A 19143-nucleotide genomic window follows, 5' to 3' on the forward strand; every position below is an offset into this window, starting at 1 on the left:
AGTGGGACTTCCCCATGCCTATTATTATTAAATACTGATTGTGATCAGTCAAGCTGGCGTATTTCAAGAAGTGGGACTTCCCCGTGCCTGTGATTAAACACATGTTGTGATCAGTCAAGGTGGCATGTTTCAAAAACTTTTTCCGGGAGGTTATCGGCCGTAGCTACTTTCGTTTTCTCCGCATAGGCGGATAGTAGTTTGCACAGGACAGGAATGTCAGACCCCTGCCGGAGTCTGCACTAGCGGGTCATGGTTAAGTATGTGTAATTAAAACTGGGATTTCCCATTGCCTATAATTAACACAGGTTGTGATCAGTCAAGGTGGCGTACTTTAAAAACTGAGACTTCCCAGTGCATTTGATTAAACAGAGATTGTGATCAGTCAAGGTGGTGCACTTCAAGAACTGGGACTTCCCAGTTCCTATAATTAAACACAGGCTGTGATCAGTCAAGGTGGTGCACTTCAAGAACTGGGACTTCCCAGCTCCTATAACTAAACACAGGTTGTGATCAGTCAAGGTGGTGTCATTCAAGAACTGGGACTTCCCAGTGCCTATAATTAAACACAGGCTGTGATCAGTCAAGGTGGTGTAATTCAAGAACTGGGACTTCCCAGTGCCTATAATTAAACACAGGTTGTGATCAGTCAAGGTGGCCAACTTTAAACACTGGAACTTTCCCTGTGCCTATGATTAAACACAGGCTGTGATCAGTCAAGGTGGCGTACTTCAAAAACTGGGACTTCCCGGTGCCTATAATTAAACACAAGTTGTGATCTGCCAAACAACAACAGTTTCACCTCTTCTGATGCACGTGAGTGTGTGCATGATTGTGTTTTCTGTATATGTTGTTGAGTTGTTGTGCTGAGGTGTGCAAAGGTGTGAGGTGTGGGAATATACTGATTTTCAGTACTGTGATTTAAGATGTGCATTTTGGGGGGCATTGTGATGTATGTGATTGGTTTTAAGAATTGGAATTGGTTTTAAGTATTGTGATTATTTAGGTATTGTGATATATAATATGTATGATGACGTTTGTGTAGTGTGCTATTTTTGTGCAAGTATGTAGGTTAATTCATGTTTGAGTGTTTGGCTGGGTGTTTGTGCAGGATTATGCATGTACAATTGTCATTTTAGTGTTAGAAAGCATATTTCATATGTTGGTTTGTTTACATTGTACAGCCCAATTGAGCATGTTCTACATGGAAAGGCAATATATTATTGTTATTTTTGTTATCATTATTATCATCATTGTTGTTGTTTTGCTGCTGTTATCATTGTTTTTGTTTGTCTTTTCTTTTTCTTGCTGAAATGTAAATGTTTGTACATTCTCAGTTTCTTCAAACATGCAACTTATCAACCAATAGAACTGAAGCCCAAATTCCAAAATGTTTCACACTGTTAGCATAAGAAATATCTGTCAATCCTTTTTTCTTTTTTGATAATAATCAATGCAGTCATAATAAACCTGAATGCTTGAACCCCACAAAATACATGAAAATGTGATTTGTTTTCAAGTGTCTGAAATATCTCCCTTCATGATTTTTTACAGGTTTACTGTTAATCATAGCTTTCTGCTTTACAGACAGTCCACAAGTTCTAAATGTGATTTGTTTTCGAGTGTCTGAAATATCTCCCTTCATGATCTTTACGGGTTACTATCAAGTCATGTGAGGAAGTCATGACTTCCTGCTTTACTGACAGTCCCCAAGTTCTGAATGGAAAGCCTGGTTTGGCCTAAATCCTTAAAATGGGATGAAATGATTCATCGGCAGCGTCAGAGTTTAAATCCACAGCATTAACATATTCTTGAGTGATACCCCACCATGGAGCACTGTAAGAAAGCCTTTTATGAGTTGAATCGCTGTTACACTCTGTAATCACTCTACTTGATGTCAAATCAAACAGCTCCAACCTGAACAAATTCCATAGAAAATTCTGAACCTTTGAAGGTCAAGAGTCTGGACTGTTCTTACAGTAGAAGCCTGTGTCTCAAACGCAGACTGAGACTGACTGAGACTGAGACTGACACTGACTGAGACAGATGGTTTATTCATATAGGCCATAGCCTCTCAGAAGTGTCATTGGTTTATTCATATAGGCCATAGCCTCTCAGAAGTGTCATTGGTTTATTCATATAGGCCATAGCCTCTCAGAAGTGTCATATACAGTAAAATGCTAAAGTTGCACATTCATGCTGGTTAAGTGACTTGCATATATATATGCTTCACCTTATGAATGCTTTGGAGAGAGAGAGAATTATATATATATATATATATATATATATATATATACTTTTTTTGTAAGCTTATAGTTGACTTCATCAAGTTATTGTGCCTTATACATATTATCATAAATAGTAATAGTTCTTTTTTATGTTTTTTTTCTTTTTTTCTTTTTTTTCTAAGACCTGACTAAGCGCATTGGGTTACACTGCTTGCTGGTCAGGCATCTGCTTGGCAGATGTGGTGTAGCGTATATGGATTTGGCCGAACGCAGTGACGCCTCCTTGAGCTACTGAAACTGAAACTATAGAGAGCAAACTCTTTCCTGATATCCAGAGCTGGTGGGAAAGGCCAATGGAAACTGTGAGGGGCAGTCCCATCTGTAGGGAACTCTCACACAGCCAGCAGGCCCTGTCAGAGAAGTCACTCACCAGGGTCCCCCACCAGCAGTAAATGGAGTTCCCCACGCACTTTGGACCCATCCTCGTCCACTCGCTGAAACACAGACACAGCAGATGCAGAGAACAAGTCATTTCTCCTTGCAAGGTAGGACCAGCACTTGTGTTCCTCTGCCACAGAGCAAGTCATTTTTGTTCAACATTTATAATCACACAAAGGTTTGCATATATATTAAAGTTTACGTACTTTGTGCATTTGGAGGTAAAGACATAATTATGTTCTAAATACTGACAATTCAACAACAATATGATGTAGGCAGAACAATACATTTTCAATGATATATTAATTCCATGGTGACATTGTATAGCTTAAGCTTGTACTGGGCATGTATGTATAGTTACAATTTGTGCACAAATCTGTTATGTTCTATAGTTAGGTTAAAAGCATACTTGTCTGCTTCATTTACCTGTTTGCAGTGTTGGCTTTACTTTATTGATTCTACATTTGTATACATAGTAATAGCTATCAATAACATACGTCAGAAACATCTATCAATTTTTGTTTTGTTGTGTCCAGAAAGCACCAGTACTTATTAAGAGTAAGTCTATCACAATGTAAACAATTTTCTTTCAAATGTCTTACAAATTTTGCGAACAAGTCATTTCTCCTTTAAGTACAAGGCCAGCACCTTCCTCTACTACTTAAAGCTAAAGAAGTTTCACAAACTGTACAGTGTTCTATGTTTTTCCTCAGCTTTGACCAATGCACCTTATAACAGGGTGCACCTATTGTATGATTAGAATCTGTCGAAACACTGTCATTAATCAGAATTGTATCAAAGTCAACCTCTGAACCAGGAAGCATGATGGTCGTGGTGATGAAAAAGAATGAAACCTTTCCAGGAATCAGAATAAAAACAACTCACAAACAACACACCGAGGGGAGCATGGACAGGATGGATTCAAAGAAAGTGGAGATGACACAGCGTGTAAAGAGAGTTCTGATGATGATGAAAGGGCTTTGACATCGCTTCAACATCACCACAGTAGCAACATCGTCTCATCAATGCTCAACCTCTTGTTTACTGTTCTGATATGTGCCTTTTAACTCTTTCAGCACCATAGACGACTTAACATTGACAAGACAGTTCACTGCCATGCATCACTTTAGTCAACATCGACAGGTCATGTTCAAAGGACTCTATTTCACATTGTAACAAAGCTTGACAGCTGCAGCCAACTTTCACATGCACAGAATATTGACTAACCTTCCCCCCTTAACCGAATTTGAAGTGACCAAGGTGACTGTGTTGTTCTGACATGAACCAAATTGAGATTGCTGGGGAGTGCTTTTCTCACAGGAGTCTGGTGGTGAAAGATTTAAATGCTGCACCTTATGTATTATTGATATTGGAAATTCTTTAAAATATGGATGCACCTTATAATCCCAAATGCCTTGTAGTCAGTGCAGAAGGGTCAACACTGTAACAAGTGACCGGCTACAATGCAATCAGTCTGTCACTGGTCATCATCAGTTCTTCACATATATATATCCTGAAGGCATGTAGGGTTTTCCAATGGTCAAAACCCATTCAAAATCTGACAAAATCTGCTTGAACCAGAGATCACTCAAGAACACGACTCATACCATTTCCAGTTCTGTCAGAGATGAAATATGATTCACTTTTTCCAGCGCAGTTTAACATTATGATACACCCAGCACACACATCAAATTTATAACAAAACAATGAACTCCACAGAACACCTAAACATGGATCAACACATTTCCCACACTAAAAGATTTTGAACATGAACAGCTGTCATTTACATGAACTCTCCCAACACAAAATAACGCACACAGCACATCACTTTCAGTGCAAGTGCGACAAGCATGGCATGAGGGCAGAGAGGAGTGCCAAACAAGGAACTCACATTATGCATTGAGTATTGAGTTTGGTTTTTAGATACTGAGATATGTTTTTAAAAGCACTGTGATAATAGTGTTGGGTATTGTGATATGATAAAGTGCATCATCTAGATACTGTGATGAATGAAATATATCATAATGCATGAAGAGTGTTGTGTTCTGTATGATGATTTCTCTGTGTGTGTGAACATAAATTAATGTTTGGAAGATTTTGCGCCTTATAAATATTACTATTAGTAGTAGTAGTATTTTTATGTATTTATCTTCTTCTTTTTTTCTCAAGGCCTGACTAAGTGTGTTGGGTTACACTGCTGGTCAGGCATCTGCTTGGCAGATGTGGTGTAGCGTATATGGATTTGACCGAACGCAGTGCCTCCTTGAGCTACTGATACTGATACTGACTGGATGGATGTCTATCTGGGTTATGCATCTACGTTTTCATTTTAGTGTTGAAATGCATGTTTTAAACATTGGTTTGTACACTGTGAAACGCAAATGAGCATGTTTTTCATGGAAAAGTGCTACCTAAATTATCATTATTATCATAATTATTATAATTATGATGATATAATTATGATTATCATCATCACAATCAATGTTATGATTATATCATTATCATCATCATTATTTATTATCATTATCATTATAACCGTTATCATAATCGTTATCATTATATTACTATCATGATTATTATCATTGTTGTTATCATCATCATCATAACTGTTATTATCATCACCTGAACCCCGCCGGCCATGAAGAGAGCCACGGCCATCTTGACGACGTAGAGGCCGTACACCTGGGGACACAGACTGGCCAGGATCTTGTTGCGGCCAGTCAGGGGGGTGTTCTTGTGCTGCTCCCAGAACCACACAATCTCCTCTTTCTGCACCCACAACATGGTCAGTGACGACACACACATTTAGAAGCACTCTTGTTCTGCCAGTAAGTCTGCTTATTCCTCAAGGCCTGACTAAGTGCGTTGGGTTACACTGCTGGTCCATGTCAGCGTTCGGTGGGTTATGGAAACAAGAACATACCCAGCATGCACACCCCCGAAAACGGAGTATAGCTGCCTACATGGCGGGGTAAAAATGGTCATACACGTAAAAGCCCACTCGTGTGCATACGAGTGAACGCAGAAGAAGAAGAAGAAGAAGAAGAAGTCTCATCCAAAGGACTAGATGTTCAGTTTGATTTTCCAGCCAAACGTGGGAGAAAGGGTGAGGCTGGGAATCGAACCCAGACCCTCATGTACACTGTACTGGCAGATAAGAGTCTTGATCCCGGGACGTAATCCTTCTCCAGTCCTTGATGTTGTCAGGCCAGCTCTTGCATTGTTGCCTGCATTTCCATTCTCCCTCCACAGTGCCTCCACAGTATTTGATCTTATGCTTGCATATACACACGAAGGGGGTTCAGGCACTAGCAGGTCTGCACATATGTTGACCCGGGAGATCGTAAAAATCTCCACCCTTTACCCACCAGGCGCCGTCACCGTGATTCGAACCCGGGACCCTCAGATTGACAGTCTAACGCTTTAACCACTCAGCTATTGCGCCCGTCAGATGAGACAATAACCTAAGGTCCTGTGTGCAGCACGCACTTGGCGCACTGAAAAAGAACCCATAACAACATAGGTGTTGTCTTCTGGCAAAATTCTGTCAAAGAAATCTGCTCTTATAGATACACAAATATACATGCATGCACTCAAGGAATGACTAAGTGCGTTGGGTTATGCTGCTGGTCAGGCATCTGTCTAGCAGATAATAACGATAATAATAATAATAATGATGATGATGATGATGATGATAATGATGATGATTATGGTGATGATAATTACAATGATAACAGATACTTGTTGAGCGCTTTCCTCTCTTAAAGGGAGCTCAAAGCACTTTACAATAAATGTCAAACACACACACACACACACACACACACACACTAACTTACAAAAGGAAGAAGAAAAAATAATAACACACACACACACACAAACACACATATACTCAAACACACACAGAGTTTGCATGGCTTATAACTGAATGTCATTGGTATGGAAAGGTATGGAAGATCTATGCATAGATGTTTTCAAAAAGATGTTTTTTCTGACCAGTTTTAAAAGATTGAAATGAGGGAGAGTGGCAAAGATCATGAGGTAAACTGTTCTGGACAGATGGAGCTGAATGAGAAAAGTAAGAATCACCAAAGGATCTGATTTTCACACACGGAGCAAGTAGCTGCTGTGAATCGGAACGTGATCTGAGTTGTTGTGGGGGTGAGTAGGCTTGAATGACTTCTCTCAGATGTGGTGATGCGCATTCAGATTTGTCCGAACACGGTGAGAAACAAACTGTAACCATGACCAGCCGCCGTGGCGAAGTGGTTAGCGTCATGGACTGATGGCTGGGAGGACGCGGGTTCGAATCCCGGCGGAGGTGGGTTTTTCGGCCCATGGCCGGCTCCTACCCAGAGCTAAGTGTGCTGTGGGCTTAAATGGGGAGACTGGGACCACACAGTCGAGTGTCATCCACTTCAAGGATGCGTCTTTGGGTGTGTTGCTCTAATTACCTTACCAACACTGCAAGTGTCTGTATCTCTCGGGCCTGGTTAACACCAGGATATCATTATGACAGGAAGCGAAGAGTACAGCCTTGTCACGCAGTCCCAAACAAAAATGGACCTCCACAGCAACATCGTCATCATCATCGTCATCCTCCTCCTCCTTCATCGTCATCAATATAAACAAAATAGTCTCAAAGTCTGTGGCCTTTCATGCCCTGCTCTCATGGTGATCTCAATTTCGATACCCCTCCACTTCCGTGCTTGGGGTGAGTCCTATCAATGTCGTCAGTGTTGGCAGATTCATGGGAGGCTATTGTTTGAAGGACGTGGTGGCGGTCTCCACTCTGGGAGGGACGCTCACTCAGTCTGGCTCCGCGACTAAGCCATTATTATCGTTAGTAGGGGGCTTAGTAGGTGGTGTCCTAAGTACGTTAAAACAGAACAGGCACCACTGAACACCACCGAAGTGACTCAGCAGCAGTGCAGGGTCTCCTCTGGTGTGTGGCCTCCTGGCGACCTAACATCGATGGTTCCCTGTGGACTGCCGACACTGGAACTGCGACAGACGAACCCGGGTGTGGCCGTGTATGGGGGAATCTAAATGAGCGGCGTGGGAGTAATGCCACTGAAACGGTGCAGATGATGGGGCAGCAAAAAAAACAAAACAAAAAAAACTGGAACCATGACCTCACCAGTTCCTTGGTGATGAGCACACGGCTGCGTTGTTCGTTGGTCACCAACACATGGTTGGCTTTCAGCACTATCTCAATGTCGCACTTGGACTCCTCGGACAGGGGGCGCCACCTCTGACACACTGTGCCACTGTAAAACAAGAAAATAGCACTGAGGTTCAAAGGTTAAAGATTCCATAGTCTTTTTACAGCCACTTGAACAGTGCCTTCATATCAACTGTGGGTCCTCTGCAAGCCACGGAGACAGAGGTCTCACAGCAGTATTTCATACTTATCAATTACAATGTTTCAAATTGAATATGTGCAATGCTTTCATATAAATGTCTCATATGTTTAACGCTGCTTTTTAATTACGTCATGCTTAATGTTTTTGTTTAGAGTATTTTTGTCTGTGTTTGTTTTTGCTGCACCTGATGTAATTTCTTTGTATCTTCTTCTTCGTTCATGGGCTGCAACTCCTACATTTACCCGTATACAATAGTGAGCTTTTACATGTAAGACAGTTTTTACCCCTGCCATGTCAGCAGTCATACTCCGTTTTTGGGAGGGTGCATGCCTGGTATACTCTTGTTTCCATATCCCACCAAACGCTGATATGGATTATGCGATCTTTAACCCCAAGGCTGCCTTTAAGATGAGACAACTCATCAGCGCAAGCATATACACTTCACTGCCACAATGACGAGATAACTCGTCATCAAAATATTCGGACTTTTCCCTGGTTTGCATTGAGTTCGTTGACAAAAATACTGGTAGCTCCAGCTTGGGGAATCTTTCTAGATTCTATTCATAGCTAGAAACCCTATCTACGTCATGAGGCAGTCCTTTATTTGAACGTTTTGGTTGGGTTACTGCCGCAGTGTTTGTCTGGCTCCTCTCCTCGCTCGCTTAACAAAATGTCGTACTCCGTGCTCAAGACATGCATTCGTGCTGCTAAGCTAAATCAACCAAGATTGCTTTCTTTAGCTGATGCTCAGAAAGAATTGAAGTGTAAATTCGAAGGAGAAGACAGTGATGAACTTTTGTAGGACGATTTGATAAAAAATAAAGGAGCAATGAAGAGACTGGCCAAGATATGACTGTCAGTGAGTGATGCCAACTGTACAGCTGTACAGAAAGTGACCGAATGATTAGTAGGACACAGTGTGAGCGATTTTCTTGGCACTCAGCCAACACGGTCTGGTGAGAACTGGATGAAGTGACCGTGTGAGAGGGGTGAAGAGGAGAGCGGTGGAGAATGAGGGGGTGTGGCCCCACATCCATATTATCACTTGGGGAAGTCACAATGCATTGTGTATCTGTCTCTTTTTTTAATTCTTTTTTTTAATTTTTATTGTGGTTGTTTTAGTATAATATGTGTGTGCAGGTATTATCTATTTGTCCAGAAAATATGTTAGAGCAAATTACCTGACTAATGTTTGTATGAACAAGTTGAAAATTGACAAAAAATAAAACACTGATTTCAAAACAACAGCATGTCACTGAAAATATGCAAAATGGGAAAACATTATGTGTTTTGTATTCTTTATTTATTTACCTTTCAGAAAATATATACTTTTATGGGTCTTTCTCCAATAACAAAGAGCACAGAATTTTTTGAAAATATACACCCATTGTTTTGTGAAAAAAAAACCTGGCAAATTGATTTCACTTAAACCTTATTTACCTGGCAGCGGAAGGGTTAATGTGCATATCTGATCTCCTGCATGGGTATACACACAAATGGGGTTCAGGCACTAGCAGGTCTGCACATCTGTTGACCTTGGAGATAGGAAAAATCTCCATCCTCTACCCACCAGACGCCGTGACCAGGACCCTCAGATTGAAAGCCCAACGCTTTACTCACACAGCTGTTGCACCTGTCATTGCTCAGTGTGAAATAAGTTATTCTTATCTTCTCCTATCTCGGTACTGACCAGACAGTGACGTCGTCATGAACTACTTGGCTGTTGCCCCCATTATTTCTCTGTATAAGTTATTCTTATCTTCTCCTACTGAATATTTTCCTTTTTATGATCATTGTAATGTACACACATGTGCACGCACATGCACATGCGCACGCACACATGCAGGCACACACACACACACACACACACACACAGATGTTTCACTCTATCTTAAACACACACGCACACACACACAGATGTTTCACTCTATCTTAAAATGTAATATTATCTTACCTGAATGTTTTTCTTTTTACATGACAACTGATGTGTGCAGGGTGATCAGGGAAGTGTGCACCAGTTACTCATTTTTTCTCTTTGATATTTCGAGTGAGCCAAAAGAAAATTTTCTAGCTTGGATCAAGTAGACAAAAAGGAAATTTTCTATCTAAAATTACATTTAAGTAACATACTTACTGTGACCCACTAGTGCAGACTCTGGCAGGGGTCTGACATTCCTGTCCTGTGCAAACTACTATCCGCCTATGCAGAGAAAACGAAAGTAGCTACGGCCGATAACCTCCTGGAAGTAGGTAACCTCCCCTTTGCCCCCCTGACTAGCGCCCTATTTTTTACGGCAGCCATCATGACTCCTGTTCCTGTGCTCTTCATACGGCTAAGTTTTTTCATATACACAAACAGAATTTTGAACTGAACTGAATCAAATTGAACTGAATCCTATCTCAGCACTGACCAGACAGTGACATCGTCCCCAGCCTTGCAGCAGTCAACCAGGTCGTCCTCCAGCACCACCCACATGGCTCGGGGGATGTTGCCCATGGCCAGTCGCTGCACCTGCTCCTGAATCTTCATCTCCTGGTAGTTCCGGCACCGCATCGGGCCTGCACCTGATGTCATCCAATCATCATCATCATCATCTTCATCTCCTGGAAGTTCCGGCACTGCACTGGGCCATCACCAGGCATCATCCAGTCAACATCAGCATCATCATTATCACCATCATCATCACATTATCATCATATCATCATCTCCTGGTAGTTCCAGCACCGCACCGGACCCGCATAATCCAATCATAATCCAATCATCATCATCATATCATCATCATCATCATTATCTTTATCTCCTGGTAGTCACTAAACAGGGCTTGCACCTGACATCATCCAATCCTGATAGATATGGCACCACAGAAGGCCTGCACCTAATGTCATCGATACATCATCATCATCATCATTATATCATCATCATCATATCACATCATTATCATATCACATCATTATCATCATCATTATCATCATCATATTGTCATCATCTTTATATCATCATCATCATATCATCATCATCATATCATCATCATATCACATCATTATAATCATCATATTATCATCATCATATCATCCTCATCATCTCCTGGTAGTTCCAGCACCACACCAGGCCCGCACCTGACGTCATCCAATCATCATTATCATATCATCATCATCATCATATCATCAACATCATCTCCTGGTAGTTCAGGCACTGCACAGGGCCCGCACCAGACGTCATCCAATCATCATCATAATTATAATAACCATCATCCACACATTACCATCTCCTGGTATTTATGTCACCACAGAGGGTCCGCACTTCACATGATCCACACATCACCATTCACGCATCATTATCATCATCATCCACACTTCATCACCATCATCATCATCTCCTGGTAGTTACGGGACCACACATGGTCCACATGTGACATCACCCACACATCATCATCATCATCATCTCCTGGTAGTCTGTGTGTGTGCATGTGTGCGTGCGTGTGTGTGTGTGTGTGTGTGTGTGTGTGTGTGTGTGTGTGCATGCTTGCCTGTGCGGGTGCAAGTGTGCATGCATGCATAGTGTGTGTGTGTGTGTGTACATGTGGGTGTGAGTATATGCATGTGTGTGCATGCTTGCCTGTGCGTGTGCAAGCGCGCGTGGATGCATACATTTAAGTTTTTTTTAAATAAGTGACCAACATAATACCATCAACTCGCAACTTAACTCTTACCCTTTTCACTGAGGGACTGAAAGCTGGTGGAGTTGCAGGCTTCGTTGGTACACTTGGTGGGCTTGCTTACCGTGTAGTACTGCTCAAAATCCGCCTGGTTTGACACAGCCATCACACCATCAGTTCACTTTGAAGACAGTCACTCTTGCACATCAACAGCAACAAAAATTAACTATTTGTATTTTGTATTTGTATTTCTTTTTATCACAACAGATTTCTCTGTGTGAAATTTGGGCTGCTCTTCCCCAGGGAGAGCGCGTCGCTACACTACAGCGCCACCCATTTTTTGTATTTTTTCCTGCGTGCAGTTTTCTTTGTTTTTCCTATCCAAGTGGATTTACCTACAGAATTTTGCCAGGAACAACTCTTTAGTTGCCGTCGGTTCTTTTACGTGCACTAAGTGCATGCTACACACAGGACCTTGGTTTATCGTCTCATCCGAATGACAAGCGTCCAGACCACCACTCAAGATCTAATGGAGGGGGAGAAAATATCTGCGGCTGAGCCGTGATTCAAACCAACGCGCTCAAATTCTCTCGCTTCCTAGGCGGACGCGTTACCTCTAGGCCATCACTCCACATCGTGTTTCTTTTTTTCTTTTTTTTCTTTTTTTTTTTATGTGTGTGTGGTTCAGTAAAAGGACAACCAAATAAAACAAAAGTTTGACATTTAGCTACCTCACGTGCCAGAAACACATGGATATAATAAAATACAGATAAACATACATTATGTAACACAATGTAAAATAAAGTAATATAATATAATGTATATGACATGATACGATACAATAGAATAGAATAGAATTACAATGAAGTTGCCACCATGATGTAAACTGTCGTGGACAGACATTTAAAAATGCTAACGCTTTGTTCAAATCAGCTAACAATCTGTAAAAGTATGTTCAAGATTACCAATGCCCAAAGAAACTGCCCAGATTACTGTGTAGTGTGAACTCATTTTGCCCAGGCCACATACATTCTGAATGCCTTCATCAACTGAGAACCTGTTTCTCTAATTTGTAAACTTGATAACCAAACAGTCAGGAGAGTACCACAAGAGGGAGAAAGAATGAGACTGACAGAGAAAGAAACAAAAGAGAAAGAAGGAAAAAGGGAAGGAGAAGGAAGAAAAAAGAAAAGATGAGAGTGCGTGCACACATGTTTTTATGTACGTGGTACAGCTGTCTGGGCCATAACATTCCTTGTAAGTGTTTGAGAAAAATAAATAAATTAAAGGCAAGAAACAAAGCCTGAAAGAAACGAGAAAAATATCAGGTACCTGAACAGTCACCACACTCCTGCACTTGCTGCACATGTATTCCTTCTCATACTCCAACATGCGCACCACCGTTGTTCGGATCACCGTCCCTGAAATACAAACAGCATTGATTTATGTTGTTCACCCTTTGTTTGTTTTTCTCTGTGTGTGTGTGTGTGTGTGCATGTGGGGGGAGGGAGGGGGAGGGGGGGCATGTGAGGGTAGGGGGGGGGCTTGTTGGGGGGTGCATGCGCATGCATGTGTGTGTGCATGAATGTGCATGTGCATGTGTTGGCTGGTCATTCAATTAATGTTTATTCAAAAAAGAGATTTCAGACAGGGGGCAGGTGGGCTGGGGGGGCGGGGGGGGGGGTTTGTGTTGATGTTGTTTGCATGTACGTGTGTGTACATGTATGAGAACGTGCTCAAACTGTATATTTTACATATATGTGACAAGATTCTCATATTTTTTCAAGATCTTTTCCAGAGCACACTGAAATTTTTACATACCAAAGACAAAGGCAAAATGAACAAAAATATTTGTCAGCTATTCTGCTGATGAAAGAGATTGGAGGCCATCACAGTGTTAATGTTCAATTTTCATCACTTTTTTATGTTTTTGTTTTTGATTGTTTGATTTTTAAGATATCTTAGTATTTAATTAGAATTCCAAGACCTTCCCAGGCCCCAAACCACAAAACATATTTTTCCAAGACTTTTCCAGCCCTGGAAATGGTTCCCCAATTTTTCCAAGACTGCTGCAGACCTCTATGACTTGCAGGAACCCTGTACACCAGTCTCAGGGTACCTGTGACGGAGAGAAAGTTGTTGACGTCCACAGTGCGGGGCAGGGTGGTTCGACTCAGCTCAGGACACACAGGCAGAGCCATGATGCGGGCATGCACATGCTGCTTCACTGTCTGAAACAGTCCAGTTTACGTTATTCATTTATTTTATTTTTCTGTCTTTGTTGCTTATAATTATAGCACAGCCAAGCACATTAGCTGACACACATGCATGTGCATAAACACACACACACACACTAACACACATATGCACATGTATGCACACACACATACACACATACACACTCATGCGCGCACACACACACACACACACGCACACACACTCAATCACACATTACACACTAACACATACACACACATACATACACATACATACACACACACACACGCACGCATATATACACACGCACACACACACACACACACACACAAAGATCCAAACAAAAACCACATGTACAGTTGGCAAGGCACTAAAGTGAACTCACTGTGTTGTGTTTGTCACCGCATTCCCCCTTCAGGGCCTGCTGAGCAGAGACGATGGCCAGGTCAAACAGGGGCAGCAGACGACGAGGGCTGGGCAACAGCACCTCACAAAACTCCATGTTGCTCTCAAACAGCGTCAGTGCACTGCAAGGAATGGAGGAGCACTGCTGGTGAAGCAATTCAGGACAGCAGGGATGAAAAATTTGTGTCACAGCCAGCTGCTGCTTTCATATACGCATGTATGACTTTACATTAAAAAAAAATAACGAACGAAAAGTATCAGATGAATTGATCGTCAAGGTAAACATCCTTATGTTTACACTAAAATAATAAGTGAGGAAGAGATGAGAGAAAGAGAAGTGAAAAGAAACCTACAGTTCTATAGAAAAGAGCAGATTTCTTGCACAGAATTTCAAGAAGAAGGTGGGAATACTATTTATAATTAAGGCCCCCCTCCCAACCCCACCCCACTATGAGAAGAATTCCATCTGTTATGTCTAAGCTGTCTTCTCTTCCAAACATACTGACCCTTATTTCAACAAAAACCTTGTTTTGAATATTTGTTGTTTGTTCAACAGTCACTAATAGTTACATGACTGACACACTAGCTGTGGACATCGAATCAGAATGAAAACACAAAAACCACCATGACAAAAAAGACACAGAACACCAGCCACTGTGGCAAAGTGGATAGCCTCTCAAATGAAAGACTGGGAAGGCACAGGTTCAAGGTCCATCATAGGTAGGATTTTGGTCCATGGGCGGCTACTTCCAGGAGGAGGTATCAGGATAAATGGCATGAGTGTATAATGCCACTGAAATAGCACAGATGATTGGGCAGAAAAACAGAGCGTAGATTGTAGTGTCTGTTTTACTTTTTTTCATTTGCAATTCTGTTTTTTTAGAGTAGCAAATAACTGACAGTGAATAAGTGAATAAATGTCTATCTATCTTCTGTGCAAATGACAATATAAAACCTTATAGCACTAAGCAGAATGCTTCAGTGTAAGTTGTGATAAACACACATGCACGCACGCATGCAAACACACACACACACACACACACACACACACACACACACACACTCACACACATATATATACATAAACACACAAATATCACTCAAAGTGTTCTGTCTAATATCACTCAAAGTGAAAAGGCGTTAAATTAAAGAAAGAATGTCCACACACAACTCTGATGCAAAGTGTTTCAGCAGAAGTAACATAACAACAGAACCTACATAGTCACTCTACCAGAATGTTCACTTTATGAAGAAACTGATGTAAAATTCAAGACAAGTGTTCTGCAGTACACAAATGGAGTAAAAATCTTCACCAAGATGATACTCACTCCACAGTGATGGAATAATAATCATCTTCATCCTCCTCCTGAAGCAGCTGTTCAAGTTCTCCTTCATGGTGGGCCAAAAGGTAGTCTTTCAAGTGATCTGAAGCAATTAAGGGAAAAAAAAACCACCTCTGTGTGACATCATACTATTTAACTGTTGTGTTATGATTTTTGTTATATATGCATATTTTTTGTTATATGCATAGTTTACTAAATGGCCCAGATATACACATATTTTGTAATCAACAGTTGGGTATAAAGTGTGTCCTTATTTCAAGAACTATTTGTGTTATCATATTGTTGCTTAGGCAATGGCAGTGATTACCAAGAGTAGCCTGGTTAAGTAGTGTTTCACTGTGAGTGTGAATGGTTAAGGATTGATAATGCCTTTGATACATGTGTTCACATATGTTAATGTGTGCATCATATGTTTGGATACTGATCTAAGAGTCTTTAACTCTTTAACTCTTCGTTACATACGTCCCTTGTGGTTGTCAAGGACAACTAACAATGAGCGGAAATTAATTAAAGCTGGCAACCCTGCAACTGCCTCTCTGTGTTTTATTGTATGTTTAAGAACCTCCACCACAATCACAGACCTACCACGCACATACAGAGCCATCTGTAATGGTGTCAAAAGTAGGATTGACTTTTTGCAGACTGAAGATCTGGTCTAGATCTAAAACAAAAAGTGACATCAGTTTGTTGACAAAATGGCTGCGGCTACAAGATTTGATCCACCACCACGGTTTAGCTTCAGAGCAGCCGATTGGGAGGATTGGAGGGAGGATTTTTTAAAGGTTTCGGCGAGCTAGCAAACTTCACAAAGAAGATGGAGATGTGCAGAGAGACGCTTTGTTGTATGCCATGGGGACCAAACAGGCAGTGCAAATTATGAAGACATTCAAGTGGGGTGTCAACAAAGATGGTGAACCAGTGGAATCAGACGACAATATTGATGTTCTGATGAAGAAATTTGATGATTACTTCTTACTCAAACGCAATATAAACCATGATCGATCGTGCTATGTTTAACTCCAGAGCCCAGCATGAAGGAGAATCCACTGAAGAGTTTGTTAGGGCATTGAACATTCTGGTGAAATACTGTAACTCTGCTGATCCAGAAGAACAGGTCAGAGACAGACTTGTCATTGGACTTCGGGATTGTCAGCTGAAAGAAAAGTTGCAGCTACGTGGTGATTTGACTCTGAAAAAAGCTATCACCGTAACATGTCAACAGGAACAACTAAAAGAGCAAATGATGGTACAGACTAAGCAGTTTGAGCAACTGGACATCGAAAAGACATATCATCGTAATCATGACTCAGGCTCTCGTCATGACACAATTCGTGGCAGAGTGAGTGGACATGGTTTCTATGGAAACAGAACAACTGGTCATACACAAGTTGTTGACAGGAGTCCATCAGTTAATCGTGAGAAAACAAACTGTGGCAAGTGTGGATACATACATGGAGACGAGAACTGTCCAGCCCAAGGCCAGCATTGCAGATTGTGTGGCGGTCGTAATCATCATGTGCAAGAAATGAGTGGAGATGAATTAAAGCTGGCAACCCCGCAACTGCCTCTATGTGATTTATTGTATGTTTAAGAACCTCCACCACAATCACAGACCTACCACGCACATACAGAGCCATCTGAGATCATATATGTAGCACTTGGACAGATCAATGTGATGTGTGAGTGCATACATGTGTCAGTGTGTGTGTAAGTGTGTGTGTGTGTGAGTGTGTGTATGTGTGTGTGAGAGAGAGAGAGAGAGAGAGAGAGAGAGAGTGTGTGTGTGTGTGTGTGTGTGTGTGTGTTTTATTGCACACAACAGATCTAGCAGAATTTTTTATATTAAAATTTGCTAATGTTTGACATAAATGAATGTTTAGTTAACCAAATAAGAGCGATCGTTGTTTTGGGACTTTGAGTTGTTTTGTTGGTGTGGTTTTTTGTTGTTGTTTTTCAGATAAAAGCACACCTCTCAGTTTGTCGTCCTCTCCTGATGTTGAAACGTCTGGCTGGCCCATATTTGCTACCAGTCACTATTATTTCTAGTTAGGACTACTGGTACTGGGCACATTCGATCTCTACATCCACAGTGACTTTTGAGTTGTGCTTGGAACCCCGATGTTTACAAAAATCCAAACATCCCGCGGACTTCCTCGCCAAAATCTCGTGGCCTGTCATTTCCTGCGAGACGTAAAACATGGCAGCTTCCTGAGACGCCGAGTTTACAAAACTTTGAAGACCGGCAGTGTTCTATTAATTGCTGAGTTGAATCTAACGTTCCATAAAAATTGTCAAAATGAAGACCGTCTTCATGGTTGCAGAGAAGCCTTCACTGGCACAGTCGATCGCCAAAATTCTGTCAAATGGGAGTTTGAATTCCCGAAAAGGAATGAATGGTGCTTGCTCTGTACACGAATACACTGGTCGTTTTCACGGTGAAACGATGCGCATCAAAATGACGTCTGTATGTGGGCACGTCATGGGAGTCGACTTTCTTGGAAAATACAATAACTGGGACAAAGTCGATCCGGTAATTCACACTTTACAAATCGATCACTGGTTTCATTACAGCAGCAATGATTGATTAGTGTGTGAGAGAGAGTGGGTGTGATTGGGTGTGAATTGAAGTACATATGTATATTTTTATATATTTTGTATATACTTTGATAATTTAACAATGAATCATGATTAAGTTCAGATATTAGAGCCAATAGGGGGCTGTCAAATGAAATGAAGAAAGAAAAGAGATGATCATGCTGCATCAGAATCAGACTGTGCAGTACTTGTAGTAGTGTAGGGACTAGCAGGCTGCCTGCCAAGGCTTCACAGCCTTTTTTGGGTCCCCTTCAATTTCGGTCGCATTTTCCTTATTTGTGGGATATGCATGCCCTATTTCACTACCTCATTCATTCAGAGTAAGCCATTGTCACAGTAAAAAAAAAAACTTTTAATTTGGTGTTCATAGCAAGGAGATTATCAAACACATTAGACTTAGTATTCCATGCAAGTTTAGTTTGGTAGTGCATTCCATATTTTGTGCAATTCTGTTAGCTAATGAATTTTTCCATTGGTTGGTATCACACAATTCACAGTGCTCTTTACAAATTTTATTCATTGAGTTTCTTGTAATCTATCTGACATTCGAAAAATTTTATTTACAATTACATTAACATAATTTAAAGCAAATTAATATTTTGTAGATTTCAATTAAGTCTCCTCGTAACCTTCTGCCCTTTAGTGAATGCAATCATTTGGATGAGACGATAAACCAAGGTCCTGTGTGCAGCATACATTTAGCACAAGTTTCTGTTGGTAGACTGAGACGTGTTTTCACGAGAATACTTGCGTGATAGTGGCGGAGGGCGAGAAGTGCATGTGCAATAAAATGAATGCGAGGCAGGAAGCAGATTTTATCTTTACCTTGCAGCATAGTTGCTGTGAAGGCCCCCCAGCCTTGACTCATGAGAACCTTGTCACTTTTGCCACGAGGTGGAAA

General features: G+C 41.2%; 2 protein-coding genes and 1 long non-coding RNA gene across 3 annotated transcripts in view; 2 read left to right on the forward strand and 1 right to left on the reverse strand.

Annotated features, from left to right (window-relative positions):
* The window catches only part of LOC143286913 (uncharacterized), a 36204-nt gene extending 18418 nt beyond the window's left edge, over positions 1 to 17786 (reverse strand). The window contains exons 1-10 of the mRNA XM_076594863.1: positions 17617 to 17786; positions 15633 to 15729; positions 14285 to 14426; positions 13802 to 13913; positions 13015 to 13103; positions 11737 to 11830; positions 10438 to 10591; positions 7801 to 7930; positions 5286 to 5432; positions 2656 to 2719 (exon numbers count right to left, since the gene is read on the reverse strand). Of these exons, the coding sequence (XP_076450978.1) occupies positions 2656 to 2719; positions 5286 to 5432; positions 7801 to 7930; positions 10438 to 10591; positions 11737 to 11830; positions 13015 to 13103; positions 13802 to 13913; positions 14285 to 14426; positions 15633 to 15729; positions 17617 to 17665 (1078 nt within the window). The 5' untranslated portion in view covers positions 17666 to 17786. The remainder of the gene's footprint in view (positions 1 to 2655; positions 2720 to 5285; positions 5433 to 7800; positions 7931 to 10437; positions 10592 to 11736; positions 11831 to 13014; positions 13104 to 13801; positions 13914 to 14284; positions 14427 to 15632; positions 15730 to 17616) is intronic.
* LOC143286915 (uncharacterized) lies at positions 713 to 4656 on the forward strand. Its single transcript, XR_013055871.1, has 3 exons — positions 713 to 813; positions 2561 to 2770; positions 3526 to 4656. It is a non-coding gene; the product is annotated as an uncharacterized LOC143286915 (long non-coding RNA).
* Positions 17787 to 17843: 57 nt separating the features above from the next.
* LOC143286914 (DNA topoisomerase 3-beta-1-like) overlaps positions 17844 to 19143 on the forward strand; it is a 28505-nt gene continuing 27205 nt past the window's right edge. The window contains exon 1 of the mRNA XM_076594864.1: positions 17844 to 18177. Within this exon, the coding sequence (XP_076450979.1) occupies positions 17944 to 18177 (234 nt within the window). The 5' untranslated portion in view covers positions 17844 to 17943. The remainder of the gene's footprint in view (positions 18178 to 19143) is intronic.

Source organism: Babylonia areolata, chromosome 10, assembly GCF_041734735.1.
Source record: "Babylonia areolata isolate BAREFJ2019XMU chromosome 10, ASM4173473v1, whole genome shotgun sequence".
Taxonomy (NCBI): Eukaryota; Metazoa; Mollusca; class Gastropoda; order Neogastropoda; family Buccinidae; genus Babylonia; species Babylonia areolata.